Raw genomic sequence first — 24,876 nt, 5'->3', positions numbered from 1 at the left:
AGACATCTGGATCTTGTAAATATCTCCCTTTAGATGCGTAGCAGCTCATGTAGTGTTAATAGACTCATACACACTGTTTCTGAAGGTGTTTATTATTACAGTGCAGATGACTTATTCACTTTGAAGAGTTAAGATGTGTGTGTGTGTGTGTGTGTGTGTGTGCGTGTGTGTGTGTGTGCATCTGCTCTCACACACTCCCCAAAGGCTACTGAGTCCTCACCCCTCCATTCCTTTTATAGCCTCAGACATGTGGAGGGAGGGAAGGAGGGAGGTGAGTGTGTGTGTGTGTGTGTGTGTGTGTGTGTGTGTGTGTGTTGGAAGGATGGTGGGGGGGCACCCTGTGTGAAGGAGTGGCCCACTTCTACAAACATGGTGGCATGGTGGGATGGGGAGCAGTGTACATGTATAACAAGGTGTCTGCTCCTCCCATCCTCACGCATCTGACACCCCCCTCCCCTCCCTTCCCCTCCCTTCTCCTTCTGCGGTGGGGTTTGGGGTGGGTGGGGGGGTGCACAAGGCGAGAGGAGCTGGGGAGAGCCTCACCTCCCCGTCACTCTCTCTCACAACACCGTGAGAGCTACAGGACTCATGCTGTCCTCCAGCACACCCACACACACTAGCACTGAGAGCAAGAGACAGTGAGAGAGAAGGGGGTACAGCAACAAGGAAGGAAGGAGGGAGACAGAGAGAGAGAGAGAGAGAGAGAAGTGCAACGTGGAGATAGAGAGGGAGGGACAAGACAAAAGGAGGTAAAAAATCCAAATCCTGAAGAGAGAAAACTAAAGGATTTTCTCTTTTCTCTCGAGGAGCTGCGAATAACCCTCGGAGAAGGATGGCAGAAGGGGGAGATGGAGAGGAGGAGATTCAGTTCCTGCGAACGGTGAGTCCTGCTTTACTTTGCTTTTCGGGAGGGCTAACCTGCACTGGAAAGGAGGAGGAGGAGGAGGAGGAGAGAGAGGAGTTTTAGGGGTTGGAGAAGGAACAGAGAGAAATACTATTATTTTTACTTAAAAGAAACAGAATACTCTAGCTGATTAAGCTCCTGACCTAAAATTGACTCTTGATGTTTCAGCATCAACTTCATGGCTCAAGTGTTGACCGGCTTTTTTTCATGTCAACACGTATGCTTTCCCAGGCGCTGGATATTTAAGTCAAATCTGTACTTTGCAGATCTCTGAGCCAAGCCGAGCTTCTGTATATAGTTGACTATTTTTGCGCCGCCCTGCATGTGCCATGACCCGCTTAATAGTTGCTCTCTTTAAACTTGGTAATTGATTTCTTTAATCTCTTGTGAGCGCAGACATCTCTGGTTGGTAACCTACATTACATGATCATATTTTCATATTTTCCTCATTGTCTCGCCTAATCAGCTTAATGTATGACTTCCAGAAGGTTCTGGGTTTAAGAATAGGTGGGTAACAGTGTATGTGTGCATATGTGTGCGTGTGTGTGTATGAGCACAGATAGATAGACAGGGGCTGGTGCATCTGTTAGCATCGTTATCTATTTATATCTGAGGAAAGTAGAGCCTGTCAGTGTGGGGTGAGGAGGTAGTGCAACAAGCTACCCAGAGCCTGCAGGGGACAGCTGGTCTAAAGGCTGCATGTCTTCTACGGAGAGGCTAACACACAGTCACGGCGTGGAGCGATATCAACGTCACACTCTCATTCTCAGTGGGGGAAGACCCCAAAAAAGACCCAAAACAGCTGAGTTGGTGAATTGTGTTTCCACAGCTAAAGAGTGGGAGCTAGAGAGAGGGATGTACTAGCTGAAACATACTATATTATTTTGCTATTTATTCCATTTGGTGATGTTTCTGTGTATCTGAATAGGGTCACAACTGAGAAATTATTTTCATTATTGATTCATCTGCTGATTATTTTCTTAATGAAATGTTTGGCCCAGTATAAAATACATGTGAAAGACAGTAAAAAACATTTCTAGAGCTGAAAGTGACATATTTGATTTGCTCTGATGTCAGACAAGGAAAATAATAAGACAAATCTCATATTCAAGAAGAAGCTGAAGCCAACATTTTTGGCTTTCTTGCTTGACTTAAATAATCAATTGATGATATTAAAACAGTTGCTGATTGATTTTCCGTTTGTCAACTAATTGATAAATTGAACAGACTGAAAAATGGGATCAGGGAGATTATTTATTTATTATTCACTTGGAAGATTATTTAAATCACTGCAAAAGTCAATGTTTCCATCTAAAAAGGGGCTTGAAATCGATAGCATAATTGTCCGAAATCCACATCAGTTTATTAATAGGATATCAATTATGACAAAAACGTTAATAACACTATGATTCCACAGAAGGTCAATAAATGATATTACTAAATCGCTGCCAGGCTCTATTTCTATCAATAATCATGTGAGATCCTGATGCTGCACCTCTAATCTAGTTAGCTGTGTAATAATACTAACACAGCTGCTGCTTCTATTACTAAACCATGAAGAGTGTTTTAAAAAACAAATTGTCTTCTCTTTATAAAGCAGCAAATTAATTGTCAGATACATCAGCCAAAAGCTTCGAATGCCTTTAGAAGGTTTGTCATTAGGTTTTGAGAGGCTCGGTTAAGATGAAACTATTAGACACCAACACTTCAAAAGGCAAAACAATGCAGCTATGTGTGAATTATTTATGTCTCGGGTACTTCAATGGGTTTATCTTTGACACTAACGCTGTAGGGGTCAGGGGTTTGTATCCAATCAGGGCGAGTACACAGGTCTAAAAACGTGATTGTGGTTTCTGTAAGGCGCTTCAGATTAAAGCATCCATCAAATGGTCTGTGTGTTATCTTCTTGCCTTTTAATTAGAGGCCGGTGATGGGAGGCATTGTGTGAGTCAGCTGTTTTTTCTCTCTGCTGGGGTTTTTACCTTGGGTTGTATTCGGAGGAGGTGTGATGAGTGGGAGTGGGAGCACAGAGGAGTTCTTACCTCACCTGGAGCAGCAGACTGTTGTCATATATTAATCTGATATCTTTTTTTTTTTTTTTTTTTTTACAGTTACATAACCTGTCATGAAGGTTTACAGCCTGTGTGGCAATACTCGCTTTTCCTCATGTCGTCAGAAATTGTTTTCTATTAATAATTTTCAACAATTTAATTAATTCATTAATTATTATTATTTTTTTAAATATGTGAGCAAGTTCAGCCTTTATGTTTAAATAAGTGCTATTTTCATCACACCAGCATGTTTTGTTTAGGATGAACATCTATCTTATTCGTGAGTCCAACTTGGTTTAATAATAGCTCCAAAGAAGCTGAAGATGAGTCATTATAAGTTTAATTCCTAATGAAATAAATAAGAAGTCTCACACACTGAATTTTGGTTTATTATGCCAAAGCAAATGTGTCCCAAAAAGTAATTTGCTTTCCCAAAGTAATTTTGTTTCATTAAAGAGGGGTTTTCACTCTAATGAGCACCTTGACTGCATGCATAGTATATCAAATATCACAATATTTTTTAACCAAATACCTCGATATTGCAACATCATTGTAGGGATGAGTATTGGTGCTTCCACAAAATATTTACACAATGAGATTTTTGGTCAATATTCATCAGTAATGTGGATATAATGACTAAATTAGTAAAGGCAAATAACAGAAGAGCTAGCACAGTGTGTTACACGTTACTGTAATGCAGCCTCTCAAACTAGGAAAAGACAACATGCTATATCATGATAATCTGAGAGAATACCTAGTCTCAAATCATGATATAAGACCGAGAGGTTAATAAACTGGCTTCATAGGAATTTATTAGTGATGTCGTCTTGAGTTAACAACCTTTTATGACGCTGTAATGTAACTGCATTATTCCTTAGTCATGCTGTTTGCTTCAGCCTCAGTTGCTCTTTATTATTTGCCCTCTCGTATCATGATTTTATGAGGTTGAACTTGTCACAACCTCATAACGTTGTGCGTTCACTTGAAGTCTCCCACAGTTTTAAAAATATTGAATAAAATCCTCCTTGAATAAGATGATGGAGCATAAACACTATAGTAGGTTATTCGGTTATTCCACACCTGTCAACATGTGAGCGTCTGAGCGCTCCTGCAGACTGGTAAACTTGTTGTTATCTTATTTGAGGAAGCAGCTGAAAAAAAAGACAGATTTTTAAATCCTGTCACTTTCCTCTGTTTCTCTACTTATTCTTTTTTTTCATCCCTGCTGGGAATCCTCCAAATAAGAAGAAAAGCTGTGGGTGTGTGAATTTGTGAGTAAAGCAGTATTTTTTTGTCCCTCATGAGCATGTAGCAGAGGACAGGGAAAAGGAGATAAGATCCTTTAATGCTGAATCCTGTTGAGTGTGACAGATGGGGAACACGGGAGATTCTTAGTCATATCGGTCATTTTCATACACATCTTCAGTGATCGTTGTCACATCACATCACACTCGTACACACACGAAAAAAGATATACACAGATCGCACAGCAGGGCAGCTCTTTTCTACTCTGTTTTTATTGTGCTATTCTAATACAGGCCCAAGCCTGTGACTCATACTGTACAATGCCCAGTGAGTGCAGCGTGGCCTGAATAGTTGTACAGTCTGTCGCCTGCTGTACAGTAAGAAGCAGGTTTCTGAAATCCTGTTTCCTCTCAAACAAAGTAGATGCCCCCTCGTCCACCTGCAGGTATCCAGTATTCACCATCCTCCCTTAAAACAACAACACTCTCTGAAAGCACTCGAGACCCCACACGTGCTCGCAATAGCCAGAAGTCTTTCTCTTTGCTCTTTAGATGAATCGTCTCATCATTACACTATAAACACAGCACAACTATAATGTTGCTTGTTTCTCCACACTGATGACAGTAAAAGCTGTGTCACTGTTACACAATGTTACATTAGCGGTGTGAATCACAAAAGGCAGGCGAGTTTGAAGGCGGTATTCAGAGTTCCTGTCTGTAACAGCAGGTTCTTTTTATAGTGTGCCACTATAAGCGAGTGCACTCTGGAGGGAGACAGCCAGAGGAGTCGGTGTCCTACTTGCCTGCATCCTTTTGGGAAACGTAGTTGATGTGTGATGTGTTAGACGTGTGTGTGTGTGTGTGTGTGTGTGTGTGTATCTATCTCTGTGTGTGAGATCTTGCTTATTGTTGTAACGGTCAATTTTTTGGGGCAGTTGTGACACAAGCAGGCCTCAACACCCTGTAGTAAATTTTAGTAATATAAGGTGACTACATTTTTTCTTTTTTTTTAGATGTCAAGGTTATTTACTCTCAAACACCTTTCAAACAACTATAGTTCAATGTCAAATTGGTTTTAATACACACTGAAATAAATGTAGTTTAAATGCAGTCAAAATTTTGTTTCATTTTCAATTTAAGAGTACGGTGTAGACCTGCTCTATGTGAAGTGCCTTGAGATAACTTTTGTTGTGATCTGGAGCTATACACATAAAGATTGATTGATTGATTTGATTTTACATTTTACCTTTAAGTTTACCCTTTTAACCCTTACATACTGTTCATATTCTGACTCATAATTAATCTATACACAATTTCACAGCCATAAATTCCCCGTCAGTCATTATTAAATGTTTGATTTATCTTATGGAAAAAAGACATTAACAATCACTGTTTCATCGTCCAGGAGAACATTTGATTCAATATGATACATTTTTGAATTGTGATTTTTGATTTTTTTTTAAATTTAATTAACAAGTCAAACTTTAACATTTGCATATTTGAAAATGTGCATCAGCTGCAGAAAAATAAAAAAATGCTGCATTTTATTTCCATTTGTGTATATTGTGGGTCATATTATGAAAGGTCTGGCTACAAGAAATGTCTATATGGTGTTTTTACAGCTCTCAAATGTAAAAAAAATGGTCAAATTTGACCCTGAACAGCATGCAAGAGTTAAAGTAGACATCCATATGAACTATTCAGTGCTTTCAGGATAAATGTGGATTGTTGGCTGCTGTGTGTTTTTAGGTGGTGCCTTTTTTCAGGTTGAATTGTGATAGCCTGGTCAGTTTTGGATCCTGTTACAAATTGGTACAGTACACATATTGGTTAAGCTCTATTGTTTATACAGTTTAAAGTTACAGGGACAATGCACATTAATAAACATATCTGTAAATGTGCCAGTTTAGCCATCTTGGCTAATTTTCAACTCCAGTTACCTCATCTTTTATATAATTCTTTGTTTAATTAACACAGAGTTGTTAATCACTTTTTATTTATTAGACATTTATAATCTTTGGTATTCTTTGAGTTAATTACTTTAATCCTTTAAAATTTCTTGAAATTAGACCTATATAGTATTCGTAAGGGATTCAAGAAGATTTTGAATAAATGTAGTGCTGGCCTGACCTCAACCTGCCGTCATCAACAACAACAAAAGGAAAAACACAGATGGCACAGTTCAAAAGCAGCTGCGACAAACAGTCCTCTACAATCCTAAAGGATTATTCTCACTGAATTCTGACAAAACATTAACTCCTCTTTTTCACTATCTTTCTCTTTTTCTTTGTTTGTTGTTATCTTTCTCTTCTGGGGTGTTATTCTATCATGTCTGGATTGCTTGAGTTGCTCATTTCCATTTCTGCAGTTGAGATGATACATAACGAGTAAATCCAATTTTATTTGGTTTATTTTCTGTTTATTTGTAAGTTCTCTTCCCCCTTTTTTCATCCCAACTGTCTTTGTCGCCTGGTCTCTCAGTATCAGGCTGTGCCACAGTAGCAGCAGATTTTATAAGACAGTGGCAGATGAAGGAGGGGTGGGGGTGGGGGGTGTAAGAAGGGTGGGATGGTTAAGGAGGGTGTGAGCAAAGCCAAGCTTTAGAAGTGCTGAGCCCAAGAGATGAACACATCCCATCGGGTCAACAACAACACACACACATGCCCCTGCAGCACCTGTTAGTCTGCCTAGCTTTGGTCGCAGCAGTTTACACAATGAACAGGTGGCTGGTCTGGTCTGCTCTGCTCTGCTCTCCAAGGCACGAGACAGGAACCGGGAGCGGGGGGGGGGGGGGGGGGGGGGGTTCCTGCAGAAGCCAGGTTTTGCAAAGTTACACAACTGTTATGCAAACTGCTGTCTGACTATGTGTCTGTGTCTGTGTGCGTGTGTGTGTGTGTGTGTGTGTGTATGTGTGTGCATAGAGGTTACATTCAGCTCTCTGAAACACAGCAGCATAGTTGGCAAAACGGTTTGCATTGATGTAAATAATGTATGTAATGTATGCAACACAATGCTAGTACAGCATAAAATGTTTTGTAGCTAAACAAGTCCAGATCCCCCCCTTAAATATTTACACTGTCATGTCTCACTAAGCAACAGTGCTTTGTTCCAAAATCCCTAAAATCCTCCAAAATAAGTGTGTGTGTGCAGCTGGAGTTTTGTCAGAGAGAAAAATGCTGGAGATGATGAGGTAAATATTAGACTTTTTTTTCTGGATCCACACAGTGCAGCACAGTGCAGTTTGGCTCGAGGTGCTCGGATTTATGCTGCGAAGGTTGTCAGGGGAAATATGCCATATGATACTTCTTCAGAGCTGTATAGGAACAACGTCCTGTTACAACTAAAGAGATTCAAGATAAGGCTAAATGTATGGAGAGAGATTTGAGGATGTAAAGTAGAATAAAATTAAAAATCTGTAGTTGAAAATATGAGTTTCTGTGATTTTCTTGGCTTTTCTGAAAGTGTACTTTGCATCCAATGTACTGTATATTGGAATATTTCACATCCAAGGCCATTGAGCTACATTTTCATTTGGAGCAAGCGATGTTGCCTGCCTTTCACTATAAATCTCTCAGTGCCTTACTTTTCAACATTGGGATTATGCCTTAGTTTCATAGAGGGCTTGCTGGTCAGGAAAGTACCCTGCTTACTCTTAAGGCAAATAGACTTTTCTTGAGGGATGTATTATGGATTCAAGCCAGCTAAAATAATTTATTTATCATGGTGTTTTCCTTTTGAATTGCTGTCTGCCAGACTTATCGTCTTATAAAAAATGGGCAAAGGCTGTTTAATGTTTGATGTTTGGTAGTTTGTAGAGTGTTTAACTGAGCCAGCAGGATGAATCAAGCCGGATCACGACGTGTCACGAAAAACTTTAATGTTTGTTAGGAGCTGACTTGTGAATGAGCGCAGTTTGAACTAGACTGCAGTATCTGGTATCTGTCTGTGTGATCGTGCCAAGAGATAATAAAATATGGCAACATTATCATCTTGAATCCAAAGCAGGTCCATTTGCCCTTGACTTAGCCCCCTCCTGGATATCATCTTCATGCTGTTTGGTAGATACTTTTCTTATTAACCTACAATACTAAGATTTTGTTGATATTTTTTATTTGTAGCCTTTGAGAAGATTTTAACCCCTGATTCTGTAAGAGAGCGCATATGGTCACGCTCATGATATTTGAATAACTGAATCATCATTATTTCAAGCTAAAACAGACGATATGAGCATGAACGTCTGCTTCACAGTCTATTAAATAATTGAATCTGGTGGTGGCTGAAAGACAGAATGAAAGAGAGGGGGACAGAGAAGGAGAGAGAAAGATGAACGAATTAAAATGTTAAGAATGTCCCTCATAAAACAGTAATATGCACACAGTCCAACAACTCCCAAATATATTCCACATCCCCTAGGATTTAAATCTACTGCAATGTGTTATCTAAACATCTGGATTTGTGTATTAAGTACATACATAAATACACTGGAAGCAGTCTCAGTGATGATCTGTCCTTTCAATATTCTGCTTTAGTAATCTGTGCTATTTTGAGGGGCAGTGATTGGTTGTTTTGACTTGTTTGCTTATTTCTCATCAGTCATAGGGCCTATCAGCTAGTTGTCCTGTGCTCAGTAATGTCCTGATGACCAAGAGAGTTGCTGTTGGCTCTCTCTCCAGCGAGACCTCGAAGTATCTGCTGGTCAGCAGAAGGGAGGGAATGTGATAGTGACAGGTGCAGCCACCTAAAATAGGAAAGGAGTGGAGGGGGAAGGCCCGGAGCAGAGTGGTTGAGGTAATGGAGAGAAGGGAAAAGAGAAAAGAGGACAGCAATGAAATAATAAGAGTGCAGAGAAGAGAGGCTATGGGTGAGGAGAACAGATAGAAATTAGTAGTGTGGTGCGACAGACGTGGAGTGACAATATAGTAAAGAGAAAGAGAGAGAAAAATGCAGAGAAGATGAAACTTTTAAATGTTCTCATCTGTGTGTAGCTGAAAGATTTATTAGCAATGATTTGGCGCAGCACAATAACTTTTCTTGTCTCGAGCCACTTTAAACTTTTGTACTTCATAAGTTATCTGTAAAAGCCAGTCATCCGTATCACATTAACCTAGACTAGAGATCCACTCAAGAGGCTGAAGTGACTCCTGCATTACAGCATCAAGTATGAGACATTTTTCTCACAGTTGTTTTCATGAGCTAAATAATTGTTTTGTTAATCAGTTAGTCTACAGGGGTTGTTGTCCTGGGATTGCAGATCCAAAAAAACAACAGCCTGAAGATGGAAAGAGGATACATATTTCATAAAAAATCTGCATTTTCACAGTGTTTGAATAGAGCTAATTCTGACTAATTAGAGTTAATTTAGTATGTGGTACCGTGATGCCAAAGTAGAGGGCATCAAGCTGCTCCTTTGAGGCATCACAGTAAAAGCTTTTTTCTATACTGAAAATGTGAGTCACAGTATCTGATAGTTGGAAACATATTTCTATATTTGTAAAGGTGGTCATGCATCATTATAAAAGCTTTAAGTAGATTTAATGGGCTGTAGAGTGAGGTGCATCAGCCCCTGTGGACTTATTTAAAAGAGGTTTGGAAAGCCCACACTGTTAGAGATAAGCAGTAGATCGAAAAGGTATTCTTCTGGTTATTGGTAACTTCTTTAAAAAATATATATTCACCACATAAACCTGACTGCTGTCCTGGATTCCTGCCTGGCTGCAAACACGGTAACAATTTATACAAAAGAAAACACAAATGAAAACAGAAAGCAAATGTGTCATCTCTCTTAACCATCTGTCCTCCCATGTTATAATGCCTCTAAAGACATTCAAATGTAAAAGACGCCTGAAATGGCAGCAGTAGCCACCTGCACAGTGTCAAATTTGTATCTGTTGACAGTGGTGGGTTAAGTTGATGGTTTGGCTATTTTAGAGGTAATAGGTAATAGGTGGTGTGTATGACTAATGGGCTGTATATAACCAAAACTCTCATCCAGGCCTTCATATTCACACATGCATTGATTTATTAAAAATAGATAAAATGTACCCTTACAATCTTCTTTGAGACTGATGATACAAGACAGAAGTGAATTGAAGAAAAAAGTCTTGGAGAAAAGTGGTAGCTTTTTTTTGTTATAGAAATGTTGCAAGTAGAGACGGATACATGAGTGAGAGTGCATAATTTAGGAGAGGTAGAGTGCTACAAGGCTCTTTAGACTGCAGTCTGTGATGGAGGATGCTGATAGTGCAACTGCACAGTCTCTCCCAGTTTTCAAAGGGAACCCCCCCGCCCCACACACACACACACACACACACACACACACACACACACACACACACACACACACACACACACACACACACACACACACACACACACACACACTGCCTGTATCCCATCACCAATCTCCCCTCTGCCTTATTGAACTGTTATCTTCTCCACCCACATACTGTACAATGCGCTATCTGTCACTCTTTTTATGTCTGCAGGAATATAATCGATGTCTTGTCGGGGTGGTCTGCATCTTTCATCAGGACATCAGCCTGAAATGAATGAGAGAATGAATTTATTGTTCATATGATAAGAATGATTTGGTTGCAGGGGAGATCATAGGTGGAATTTTGTCAACTCAAAATTTTAGTGTCAGGTATGAAAGGCTGAAACAGTAAATCAATACTGAGTTGAAAATGTGGAAACGCATTAATTAAAACACAGATTAAAAGTCTTAGTGAAACACTATACAAAACCTGTTTTAATTGCTAATAATATATCAAAGTTGATTCATTTAAGCCAGGAAATGAACTTTTGGATAATGGATAATAATCCCCAGTTTCTCTGTTTTGTGTATTGACTTTGAACACACAACAAATACTGAACCATAAATGATTATTTATTGGCTAGTGGAGAAGACAGACCTTCCAACTTCAGTTAAAAATATATCAGCACTTGGCTGGATGCTGGTGTTCATTTCCCATCATGGTGTAAAAATGTCCCACACAATACCAGATAAACTGATCACTGTCAGCCTTACTGTCTATTTAAGGCTCTGAGGCACCTGAACTTGAAGATCCTTCATAATCAGATGTTTTACACAAAATGATAAAATAAATCAAATTATCTAAAAACACTGCCCACAGCAAGAACTGTATGAGTTATGTTCACACATGTAGAATAACACCTCCTTGCCCATCCTAACGATATGTTTATGACAGCATGGGAGAATCTGAGGAGCTGGATGTATGTCACCACTTTGCATCTGTTTGCTTCCTGTGGAGGGTGGGCAGCATGCCTGTTTGTCTGGGGAACCCTGGCTACCCTCTGTCTGCAAGTGCACCATCAGACAGCCCCAGAGAATATACAAAGGTGTCTGCTTTCAGGCACTATCTGTACCTCTGGTTGTAAATCAGTGCTGCATTACACACCTCTATTTGTGCACACTGGTGTGTTTGTGTAACTGTCTGTCAGTTTAGATCTAATTGTCTCTCTACGTCTCCCTCTGACCCCGAACTTCCATATTGTGCAGATGCTTCAGCTGCCAAGTCCAAATGTAGTTTGGCTGTAACCTTATACCCACCGTGTTGATGGGGCATTGAATGTGTTAAACGTACAAATCCTTACCCGTTGCAAGATGTAAGTTCAGTGGGTCAGGTAGGTGATAACTGGCACATCCTGACTTTCCCTCACCTGTCTTGGCACCATTGTATATGGTCATGTGAGATTAACGAATAATCAGGAGTTGTAGTTGGCTTACAATAAAGCGTCACATGTATCCTTCAAATCCTGAAAGCCTTCCTCTATTAATAAAACGATGAGTTAAGCCCAAGACTTTGTGGTCTCTAAGTCAGCTTTTCACATGGACAAATTGGAAATGATTCTAATAGTGTGACTCTTGGAAGGACACAGCTCTATAGCTAATGAAGCACTTGACGGAGTACTATTTCAAGTTGGAGTACCTTAACAATAAGAGTGGAATAACATCAACATTATCCACCCCCATAGTTTCTCAGACCATTGCTTGGCTGACAATACCCAGCTCTTCCTATCATTCCCACTGGAGGGCCTCACAGGCTTGGCATGGGTTGCGTCATCCATGCTTTGCTGACATCTTGGCAAGGATTAAAAAAACCTCTGTAGGACTGAGCTCATAGTCATCCCAGCCACAGATAAATATCCAGCTAGAATGGGGCTGCTGTGCTTAGTTGTCGAATCCCGGCTCCTCCGGTCTGCATGTGGATTGTCGATGTGTCCTTGGGCAAGATACTTAACTTAACATCCCTCGATGGCTGTACCAACAGTGTATGAATGTGTATGTGAATGTTAGTTTCCTCCTGTTGAGCAGGTTGTGTGTGAATGGTTGAATGTGGTTTGTAGTGTAAAAGCACTTTGAGTGGTCAAAAGTGTAGAAAAGTACAGTCCATTTACCATTTAGAATAAACCCAACTCATGCCCGCAAAGTCTGCCTGAAACCTTGGTGTCATGATTGATGACTAACAACAACTTGCATGAACACCTCCGCACCTGATGGCATTGCCTGCTACCACCTACGTCATATTGGACTTGAACTTAGCTTTATGGCACTTACTCATGTTTTTCTCTCGAGATGTGAATTGTTCTCATTGTAAAATAACAGGTCCAACCATATACTAGCAAAGTGCTGGTAAATATTTTACTGCTCCATCAGTCAATTTGGTAGGTAACAAGTCATTTTCTGTCAAGGTTTTGCAATGTGGTTCATATCTATATCTATTCTTGCCAGGCCAGGTCTTCAAAATATCTTGTTTTAAAATCAATTTGTAGGATGAAAAAAATGGGCCCTCCTTAAGGCCCATATATGCTCAATGTTAAAAGTTGAATATGTAGAATATTTATTAAAAGCTATATTTTTTTTAAAAATAATACAGCCACGGGGCGTTTTGAGGGGTACAGAATGAAAGTATTGCTTTTCCATAAAAAAAAATATTTAGTCTGAATTAATATTTTTACAATTTTTTGACGGGTTCGACAATGACGTTCTGTGTACATTGTACCAGCCAATTAGCGGCCGGAATTGCGGGTTGCCAGGGTTGTCTGTTGTTCCGGTGCAGCTACTGTAGGCTGGCACTGGGTGAAATGGAGTTGTAAACAAACACCACCATGTTGGACTCACTAAAACCAATGTTTTTTGCTCTCAAGTACAACTTTTCATCACAAAACTTCGAAGGTAAGACAGAATATCTGTTAGTCGCTGTAAATAAGTGGTTGTTTACCTTTGTATGCTGCTGGTTCACTGAGTTTTTAGCGCAATAATAGTGGTACTGTTGAACTCGCCAGGGTCTTAGCTTTCATATGAGATGCTATTTGTTTGTGTACCATGAAGTATCAAAACGGTAGCAATGGAAATGTGGAGAGTGGGTTGACTTTCTGACCCTATTCGGATTTTGATATTTGATCATTAACCTCTTAACGCACGCTGTTCCGTTCACGGGACGGGACGGATGTTAGGAGGTAGCCACACGTTCTTCTGAATGTTTTAAACACCAACCCTTAAACATATATACTCATGCCGTACATTGTTGGAAAGCTTAGATTGTCCTGATTCATTCAAGACCACTCACGACTTATATGGTTGCTCACAGCCGTAATAGTATTAGCGGTTAGCTCGGCTAGCCACTCAGCTAAGTGAGAAAAGCTATAATGCTACATACCTTCAAAGTCTTCTCTTTATCCACAACGATCATCTTATGACTCAGGACTTTCTGTACAGCTCGCCAAGTATCCATTCTTGTGAAATATGAAATCCGTTTCCATAAAACCGGAATACTTTCCTCAATATGTCAACATGTATTTAGTCCAACACATAATGTAATAACACAAATAACAAACCATATACGGTCCGTTTACGTCATTTCCTGACCAGCACGTCCATCTCAGAGTACACGTGACTAGATGTTTACGACAGTGAGCCTCTCCTGCTTCTGACGACACCACTCACCAGCCAATCGGTGTTCAGGATTAGGCAGTACATGCAGAGACATTGCTGCTACCATAGGCTGCTACTCCCACTGGCGTTACAATGTAATGTACCTCGGTGGTTTCAAGTCAGTTACAGCGAGGGTATGTTCGCTTCCTGTTTTCAAAATAAAAGCACCAACTCTATCGTTATGGTTTTCTTAATAATAAAAGGCAACGGGTGTTTTATTTTGTGAAAATGACCGGAAGTGCGTTACTCGCTACGGCTAACTTGAGTGGCTCCGAATTTGCAGGAGCAAAACTTTAAGCAGATGTTATTTGGACAAATTAGCGTCACATTGTGGATATAAAGGGCTACTTTCTCGCCTAAAAAGGTTAGACATGTGGATAAAGTGGTATATTTACAGAGTTAGAGCTAAAATAAAATCCGGCACCGGACCTGGCAACCCGACTGCTGGAATTACTTTTTGGTTGTTGCGACTACGATCTCGAACATTAGGCGTTGTTCTGCTCATTCTACATATTCTACCTTTAAATACGGATATGGATACGGACGGAGCCCTCTGTCCGTGCTCTGCGTTCATTTATTCTGTATTTCTGCACGTTTTTCATAAAGCTTACGGATACGGACCAAACGGAGCAGTTGCACCGGAAACTGTTGCTGTTACTACTCGATACGTAGCTCTAGTGAGACACGAAGAAGAAATAACAATGGCAGAACTTTTTGAGGTTTTGTGAGTTGGTTAGAAACTTTAAACATATTGCTGTTGAACATTATCAATATCTCCTCCACAGTCAACATGTTTGTTTTTGAGTTTGTTGTTGTCATAAACTTTTGACTCTGTGCTGCCCCCTGGTGGATGTATTGGTTAACATCCATGCCAACGTAAAGGAGGCATGGAAGTATGTGAGCAGTGACGGTAACATCGTTTGAAACGGACGTATACATATTCGTATGTCTGTTGAGCATAAATGGGCCCTTACTTGTGCAGTAAATAGCTGTATTTTTCCAACAGAGACTTATAATACCCAATTTCTTTACATTCATGTCTTCCCATTAAAGTTTCCATAGTTACTTACTGTGTACATTTTCTATATTCTGCAGTTAATCAAAATCCAAATTATATATAGTGCTTATTTTTTATAGCATTTTCAACATCATGTTTACAAAGTGCTTTATAGATATAAAAAATTGAGTGTAGTGCCTGATCCCTTGAGCTTCCTGTAGGTCCTCTCTGCCTTTTTTGATGTTGCAGAAGTAGATCGATTGAAGTATAGTAACAGGTCTGCCATGTGAGACTGGTACGGGTAGGACTGCTGTATAACGTTGGGGGCATAGATTGTCTACAGTTGTCATCTGATCACACACAAATGTCTCCAAGCAATGAGTCACTTGGTTACTTCAGTCTGCTTTTAGACACTCACAAGCTTGGTCCTATAACCTTAACGGGGACTGCGCTCTGGGTCTGTGTGCACTGTCCTCAAAACACAGTCGCTTCCAGTTCATGTTACTCTTGTTCAGCCCAGTTCAGCTCAACTCTTTCTGTGACCGTATGACTTCTCTGCAGTGAAGTCTGGTTTTAATCTACATTCAGCCCTGAAAAACAGAGATCCATGTCATTATAGTGCATGTAGAGTAGCAATCACTCTGAAACTCAGCTTTGAAGAGGGTGAGTAATAGGTATTAATGTTAATGTGCGAATGAGTTGGCAAAGATTTAACATTATTAAGAACTTGATATCACTTTTTCACATGAGAGTCATTCATTTTGCTAATAGTCATGTTTGTAATGCCCACACAGCTTTAATAACACTCGAGTTGCATATTGAGTGGTGTTGCTCACGTCTGCAGTGAGGGAGAGAGGGCACATTGCTCCACTTTCCAGAGTGCAAAGCAGGGAACGCGAGGACAGGACAGAGGAGACGTTTCTAGGCTGAGGAGAGATAGATGATAGCCAAGCCAAAGGAAGACGGGACACTTTTCAGCCAATGAAACACTAGAGGCCTCTGGGTATAAGAGAGGAGGATGTGTTATGAGGTCACTGATATGCATCACTTTCCATTTTCCTGTTACGTGCCATAAACATAGACATGCAAACTCCTGCGCTGCCCTCGGCCTTGCTTTTAAAGTGCCTTCCTATTATCCAAAACACTAAGCCATGACACATCGATTGTGCGGAATCATAAGGGAAAGACTGCGAGGAGGTCAAGAACTTAGAGATATGATTCATTAGTTGTTAGACGAAAGGCGAGAGAAGTCAGGAATCTGTCCAGAACTGAGAGAGAGTAATATTAGTCAGTTTAAAAGACCAGCGTGTACGATTTAGTGAAATCTGTCATGAAAAAGCAGAGCAGGTGGACACAAGTGTAAGAGAGCAGGGGTGCAGAAAAAGGTTTTTATTTCATGGACATGTACAAAAACCTAAAGTAGCACTGAGCAGAACCTACGAAAATAAACAAAAACAAAAAAAAGATGAAACTAGACAAAGGATCCAACAAGACTGAGAAGAAAACTCAAGACTTAAATGCAAACCAAACTGTTCAAACAACAGGGAATATGTGTCGCAGGTGGAGCTGATAGGCTATATGGAATACACAAGGAGCACGGGCAGGGCTAACAAGGAAAATGCAGGGCAGGTGTGAAGAAGAGCACACAAAGAAAACACACAGCAAACTGAAAATCAAAACCCAAATATAAATAAGCAAAATCAAATGACTGAACACACACTGGGAACCAAGAGAACACAAACAGTCCAAAAACATGATGTCATGACAGACATCTAGACACCTAACCTTCATAAGTATGTTTAAATGAGTGTGTAATTCCATTAAAATTAGTATAGTTGAATTTTCGTCAGCTTAGAATGAGCCTTTTATATCTCCTTTTCCATAGAGGCTACAGTAGCTCTGGCTCTAGAGAGGGCCTTTCATGTTATTGTGAGTTTTGCGGCCAACATTGGTTCTCCTTAACACTTTGAAGGGGAGAGGGTGAGGGGTAGTGGTATTCATTTGGTCGCAATCTGCACCCTCACCGCTAGATGCCAGTGATCTTACAAGTGATGGATCCACTTGCACAATGACTGAGTAGAAGGAACAGCTGAGAATGCCAAGTGTCAGGTGTGGGTTTCACAGGGGAGGGGGTGTTTATCGCCGTATTTACACCAGTCTCTGGAGGGTCCTGGGATTGACGAGGGCCAACAAATTACTGTCTGTTAGAACAGTGCTTGTAAAATTGAGCTGTGTGTGTCCACCATGCCTCTATGATGCCTTGTCAATTGGCTATTTGTGTTTTTGCCCATTTTTTCCACATTAATCACAAATTGATGGTTTATTATTGCTGTAATGCTGCTGCTGTTTGATTCAAATATCTAGAATAGCACTTAGAGGGATAAAACATACAAAATCACTTTTATAATTCTTTAGGTTGGATAGTCTCCCGGTTGCACATCAACACCACATTTTTAGTTATTGTGTACTGCACAATAGGCTCCTTTATAAAAATGTGCTGTAGGCAAGTTTTCCTTCTTTTGTACTCCTTACGAAACATGTAGTCAATAAAAGGTCAATGTTGTAGACAATAATACCTGCACAAAATGTCATGTCAAGCCAGTTTTATTCAAGAACTGTTCGAAAAACTCTAACAAACTAAAAAAGCAGGCAGAGCAGGGACAAGCAGCAGGAAAAATATGAAGTGTGTGGTTGAAAACACAAATAAGTCGCAGGAGCATAAAATAACATGTTGCAAATTTGTCCCTAATTGCTTGTTTGTGTTTTGGGTGCAGGATGACCAGGTCGTTCTGCAGTGCACTGCCTCCATCCTGAAAGAGCAGATCAAACTTTGTCTATCCTGCGAGGGCTTCGGGAACCGTCTCTGCTTCCTTGAAACCACATCCAATGCTCAGGTAAGACTCTGATAATCATCCTCTGTAACCTTATCCCTGTAACCAACATGGAAGCTATTTTTTTCCCCTCTGGTGATTAATAAAGTTGTCTTTCTCTCTAGCTATCTTTACTCCTGTACTATATATGTGTGTCTGCAGAATGTGCCCCCGGACTTGGCCATATGCACCTTTATTCTGGAGCAGTCACTGTCGGTCCGCGCTCTGCAGGAGATGCTGGCCAACACAGTGGAGATGACCGAGGTAGGAGTTAGAAACAGACATTAGGAAATGGGTCATAGAGAGAAGCAATATGTGTGATGCAGAGTTTTTTGTTTTTTTAGAGAGTGGTGAAATACTGCATAAGTGCTTCAGTGGAATATGGAATTTAAATGGCAAATAAAGATATACACTTTCCTCTTGCCCTTTCGACTGTATAGAAATGTATCAGCTCACAGTACAGTGTAATCTACTTCTCCTGTCCTCCGTCACAGGGAGGGCAGTATAGAATTTCAGATGCTCATGTGGATTTGACATGTACAATATTTACAGTTTGTACACAGATTTGATTTAGCATATATTTACAATTTCTCAATACTTTTTTTTTTTTTTTTTACTGAAATTAACACTACAACACAAGTTTGGAATTACATAAGAAAATTAACAGCAATTCAATCTGTGTCCAGTATGTTACAGAGGTGTTTAGCCTAGCTTAGCACAAAAACTGGAAACATGGAGAAACTGTTTGCCTTCCAGCAATTCCAAAATCATTTTTACATTCTGTATCTTGTGTAGTATTTAACATAAACTGAAATAACTTTTAACACATCTAGCCTTCACTTTGACGCTATGACTGACAGCCACAGCTGCATTGCAGAAGTACTGTCCTCATTGTAAGGTTGGCAGTTATTTGAAGACATATTGTTATTTTTTTCTGCATCTAGTTTAGGACAGATAGTTCTGGGACCTTTCTCTGTTTTGGACACAGGGATATGTTTGCTTTTGATCTTCTCATCTGCCTGTGTGCAAGAGAGCAACTGAGCTTATTTCCAAAAATGTCACAGTGTTCTTTGAAGCCCATATTTGCAAGGCAGTAATTCATTATTCCTTCTTTATTATATTACATATAAGGTTGTTCTTTATGAATGATAAATAAGGGTTTTATTATAGTTATTACAGTTAGGATTTAGGTTTGATTGTAGTTAAAAATGTATGTCTGTGTTTGAACAGTACTGGTGTTAAGAAACTGGTCACAGTACCAAAAATATCAATTAGTCATATCAAAAAGTGTAGTGTCGGACTACATCGCAAAAGATATTGTAATTTTTTGGATTTTATTTCAGTTTCCATGTAGTTTTCATGTGTTTTTCTGTTTTTTCTTTAGTGGGGCACACACACAAATTATATTCATGTAAATATTACTGTTAACTTTAAAGTTCATCATACTGTACATTATAATCCTCTAGTCTATGTAAGCTCCATCAAAGGACTTTGCATTTATTTTATTATAATTTTAATTAATTATTTATTAGAACTTGTTATCTGACACCCCCTCCCCTCCCCTTCTTGCTCTCTGCCTAGCAGGCAGTCGATTTGGACAAATGGGTATGTCTGTTAACATGTCTTTTTTCCTGTAACGTGTGTCCCGACTAACGTGGCAACTGTCCGCGTTCCTGTCCTGTTTCCCACTGGATGTCCAATTAAATTAAATTGTGCTGTATCATTCTCACATCTCAATTCATACCCGTTTTAGCTCTCACCCTGAGGTGTTGGTTGCTCTATCTACCTGTCACTAATTGTTAGCCACAATTACTTATGGGGCGGATAAACAAGTCTATTGTGCTTAGATTAATCTTTTATGTGGAGCTGCTTATGATCTATGAACTGATAGTTAGTGTTAAGATATTTAAGCTTGACATTAAATTTATTTGACTAAAATGATCTGAATCTGCAGTTTGAAAGCTGCTGTTAAGGCTGTAGTGTGTGTAGTGTGTCGATTAATTACACATGCATCTGTTACTTTACATTAACAGATCTAGCAAGGTGTCACAAAGCATCAATCATTTGCTTTTCATGCAGAAACACCACCAGCACCTTGCTTCACCTCACTTGATGTTGTTCAAGCACATTGTTTTTTGTTGGTCCTCGATCATGTCAGGCTAATTTCTGTTTCCCTTTTTTATACAGAACAAAAACAGACCAGATTCATATAACTTGAATGATTTTAAGAAAATCCACACTATGTATTAAAGTTCAATATAGATAAAACATTACTGTCCAGTTTCTTAGACAGAGATTAAGACTAGTCCTAAACTAAAGACACGATTCTGTGGAAATATCAATTTAAAAACAACTCCAATCTTGGACTAGACTTAATTTTTGTCCAAGAAATCAGCCCTATGTGTTTTAGTTCTTGTACTTTTCTATTCCAGAGGAAAACACCCAAAACATGATATCATATCACATCTAGAAACCTAGATTTAGATGTTAATTCTGAATCAACATGCAATATTTTATAGGCTATGAAGTTTGTATCAAGCAATCATAAAGTGATACATCCATTCAGAGGTTTAAGACAGTGATCAACTTGTAGTTAACCAACAGCACTTTTAAATTAACCAAGTGTAACGCAGGTAAAATACTTATTGTGTCTTTAGTGTAACTCTCACTTTTCTAACAAGCCCTGTTGCTCTTATTATGTTGAACTATTGCTCTTTCCATTAGGAGTTGATGGCAAATATTAGACTGGGGTGGTTAAAAGGTGTTCGGGGAAATGTGGCGAATCCCAAACTGTATTATCTGCAGTGAGATAAAGTAAGATAAAGTGTGTGCATCCAGTAATATTGATAACAATTTGATGAAGTATAATTAGTTAATTATTAGTCTTTTAACATGGATTTGTTACAGTAGGCAGATCAATAAGGCGCTTTGGTGATCAGTATCAATACATTCCCAGTAACTTCTGCTGCACTAGCTTTCAGTTCTCAACATATTTTTCAATAACTGAAACATGGTGATGCAATTTTTGTCTATATGCTAAGCTAACTTTACCAGTCTAACACATACAATCGGACACCCTTGTTGTGAAAACCAAGAAATATCCTCATATGAGTCTTACTCATAGACAACAGCTGTAGCTAACATCATCAGGGGAAGGACAGTAATAGAGACTCATTTTGCATTGAATACGAATGGGAAACCCCAGTGTCATATTTCAGCTTTATTTGAGAGACATATGAAAGGCTAATATAACTTGAGATAGCTTAAAGTGTGGCTGTATATTTGCAGCATTTTTATTAGTTGCATTATCATAGCTATAGTTTAGGAAGATCCTGGAGGATGTTGGATAAGCGAGGCCTTCTAATGGTGAGCAGGAGGATGAGAATAGCATGGCATGCAGCCCAGGGGAAAGGAAACGGGACACCCCCAGAGCTCTGAAAAGGCCCATCTCCCTCTTAATGTACACAAAAACACACACACACTTGGGAAAACACACACACACACACACACACACCCACCTGTCCTAACTGAGTTTAGTGCTAATGCAGGCCAGGGTTAATGGTGCACTGCTCCCCTTTGACATAACTACCCCATACTCATCCCCAGTGGATTATGGGTGCTTAACCGTATATAGAGGCTTAGTGTTACATTCCTGTTGGTTGGAATAAATGGTTGTTTTAGCTTATCTATCTTTCACTGCTGCAGTAATTGTGTTTTCTTGTTGCATCCTTGCTGAATGTTGAGAAAAGGTAGGATGGTTTAATGTTACGTTTGCCTTTGTGGTGACTGGATTGAACGTTTGTTTTTGTGTTATGTCAAACTTTGTCAGTCACATCATTATAATGGGATAATGATTTATCACATGTTGTCTGTTTGAGTTATAAATCTACACTACTTTGTTATTTGTATTAAATGTGGTTCTTTTTGCTGTCAGCCCCAAACTGTCGTGTGTTTTTGGGAAAAAGTCATTGTTCAGTGTTGTAGGACTGTTATAAAATCATTATTGATTTTATAACAGCTATTTAAGTGAAAGTCTGTGTTTTCACATCATATGCAGCATATACATTATGTTAGATTTAGCAAGAAATGCTACATATAACAAACAATTATAAAGCACCGTCTCAACAAACAAAACAGTGTCAGCAGATGTTGTGATCCAGTCTCAGATCTCAGTTATTTGAATTCTTAATAATGTCTTCTTCTGAAATATACCCTTGTTTTCCTCCCTGTGTGATACAGGTATATTTAAAATTTATTGTCAGCTGTGTGAGGCAGAATCGTTGAATATTTTTCGATCTTCTTCCCTTCCAGTCGTCCCAAGGTGGAGGCCATCGTACCTTACTGTACGGTCATGCCATCCTTCTGAGACACAACCACTCAAGCATGGTGAGACTGGATATGTGCTTTAACACAGCTTAAATGTTTAATTCCTGTAGTTTAAAGTGTTTCTTTATCTGCATTTTGGCAAAGTTGTGATCATGTCCTGAATAAAAATATTCTCCCTAGTACCTGAGCTGTTTGACGACATCTCGGTCACTCACAGACAAGCTGGCCTTTGACGTGGGCTTACAAGAAGATTCCACTGGTATGATAAGATACAGTAAGATGAGATAATATATATTTTACTTTCTCCATAGGGAATTTTGTTGTGTAGTCCATCCTGCAATTTAGAAGACAGAAGATAAAATCATACATACCGTATATACGACATATTGCACAGTCCTCATGGCCAACATCTAGATTACATGCTAGTGTTGAGAACCTAATGGACATAGCTAGGGATGAATGTAAACAAAGTTTAAATAGGTAAAGCCACACTTGGAAATAACCATACTCTTTTCTTTTCTAGGCCTGCATTTATCTGTTTACTGAAACTCAGTTTTCTTCAGTAGTATTGTTTGATTTGTTTGTGAGTTTATTGTTTTCAAGTTTCACTGAGTCGTCTTCACAAGTCATATCACTAATGGTGTTAGCAGTGCATATCTTCTATTGCAGTTTATTTATGTCACTTTTTAGTTTAGCTGAGAAATTATTGTTAAAATTGTTAATATATTACTTTGAGGAAGCAGTAAGTGAAAAGATTTTGTGTTTTTGTTAATGATACTTTGAGTAAACAAGTTCATCCTAAATTACAAATTGTACTTAATTTGTTTGCATATGGAACCCTAACCCTCTTCTCAGTTTGTGTCATCCAAATGGTTTAAAGACATTTATGCAGTTGTTCCTTCTTCTTCTTGCAGGTGAGGCATGTTGGTGGACCATTCATCCAGCCTCTAAGCAGAGGTCAGAAGGTGAGAAGGTCAGAGTGGGTGACGACCTCATCCTCGTCAGTGTGTCCTCTGAGAGATACCTGGTAAGGCCCCTTAAAACGCCATCTAATTTACTGTTAAATGATGGAGGATTCATGTGCTAAACTCCTCCTTTCCCAACTCCTTTTCTTGTATTTTGTCTTCAGCATCTGTCCTACGCCAGTGGAGATCTGATGGTGGATGCCTCCTTCATGCAGACCCTGTGGAATATGAATCCAATTAGTTCAGGATGTGAACTAGCTGAGGGTACAAAACTTGCTTTAGAGAGACCATTCAGCAAACACCCAGTTCATACACACACATGTTCAAGTACAAATTGATATATGTAGATAATCTAGTTTGATTTTAGAAATGATCAGCTTTGAGCATGGAGAAAATTTGCTCTCAGAAATGTTCGCTTAATATATACATGAAGAGAAATTTACTCACACATGTCCACACAGCATGCACCCTCATGTAGTGTGTGTTCTTCGTCTCAGGGTTTCTGACAGGCGGTCACGTTCTCAGGCTGTTCCACGGCCATATGGACGAGTGTCTGGCCATCTCTACACCAGAAGAAGGCGAGGAAAAGCGAAGGTAAGAAGAAGAGGAAGCAGAGCTGTGTTTTGAGCAGCGTAATATGCTGTTATCCTGATATCATATGACCATATGTGATGTGTCTGCCCTGACTCTCGTATAGGATGGCTCATTATGAAGGCGGTGCTGTGTGCAGTCAGGCTCGATCCCTGTGGAGGTTGGAGCCTCTGAGAATCAGGTGATTGTCCTTTTAAGTCATAGTAAATAGTGATAAATTCAAGGTGTAGAAATCTGGTGTGATGACAAGAAAATATCATCATCGAAAGACTTTAAAATATTTTTCTTTCTTCCTGCAGTTGGAGTGGTAGCCACATGAAGTGGGGGCAGTCTTTCCGCATTCGCCACATCACCACAGGCCGGTACCTGTGTCTGGATGAGGAGAAGGGTCTATTGGTAGTCGACCCAGAGAGGGCCAACACCAAACTGTCTGCTTTCTGCTTCCGCGTGTCAAAGGTCAGAATGAATGTACTTTTCTTTCAAGATGACTTTTTGACAGTGCAGAAAGACAGGAACTGGATTAGAGACAGGATATGACCAGTAGGCTATCGGGTCACCCCAGAAATGAACATTTTGAATTGCTCTGGACTCTTTCTTTTGTCTTTTGCCTATCTGCTATTATGCTCTGATTTCTTCTCTCATTCACCTCTTTCTTATCTTCTCCCACCACTTCCTCTTTCCTCCCGGTTCCTCCTGAGCAGGAGAAGGTGGATGTGGCTCATAAGCGTGATGTTGAGGGGATGGGCATCCCTGAGATAAAGTACGGAGAGTCCATGTGCTTCGTCCAGCATGTGTCCACTGGCCTGTGGCTCACATACGCCGCACTAGATGCCAAAGCTGCTCGTCTGGGAATGATGAAAAGGAAGGTAATGATCTTTCATTGGGGATCAAAATAAGATAGATAATGTCTTAAAAAAGCAGTTATAGCTGAGACTCAGACTTCCAGAAAACAAAAAGATTGCTACAGATGTTA

The 24,876-nt window shown here is 39.6% G+C and overlaps 1 protein-coding gene across 1 annotated transcript in view; it reads left to right on the top strand.

The window, feature by feature from the left end:
• Positions 1–680: 680 nt before the first annotated feature.
• The window catches only part of ryr1b (ryanodine receptor 1b (skeletal)), a 76,644-nt gene continuing 52,448 nt past the window's right edge, over positions 681–24,876 (top strand). Inside the window, exons 1-11 of the mRNA XM_053320436.1 lie at positions 681–880; positions 17,926–18,045; positions 18,184–18,285; positions 22,333–22,407; positions 22,528–22,606; positions 23,262–23,374; positions 23,477–23,576; positions 23,810–23,906; positions 24,010–24,084; positions 24,203–24,359; positions 24,605–24,769. Coding sequence (XP_053176411.1) covers positions 833–880; positions 17,926–18,045; positions 18,184–18,285; positions 22,333–22,407; positions 22,528–22,606; positions 23,262–23,374; positions 23,477–23,576; positions 23,810–23,906; positions 24,010–24,084; positions 24,203–24,359; positions 24,605–24,769 — 1,131 coding nt within the window. The 5' untranslated portion in view covers positions 681–832. The remainder of the gene's footprint in view (positions 881–17,925; positions 18,046–18,183; positions 18,286–22,332; positions 22,408–22,527; positions 22,607–23,261; positions 23,375–23,476; positions 23,577–23,809; positions 23,907–24,009; positions 24,085–24,202; positions 24,360–24,604; positions 24,770–24,876) is intronic.

Source organism: Scomber japonicus, chromosome 6 (assembly GCF_027409825.1).
Source record: "Scomber japonicus isolate fScoJap1 chromosome 6, fScoJap1.pri, whole genome shotgun sequence".
NCBI lineage: Eukaryota > Metazoa > Chordata > Actinopteri > Scombriformes > Scombridae > Scomber > Scomber japonicus.
This window is presented reverse-complemented; position numbering and strand designations above follow the sequence as displayed.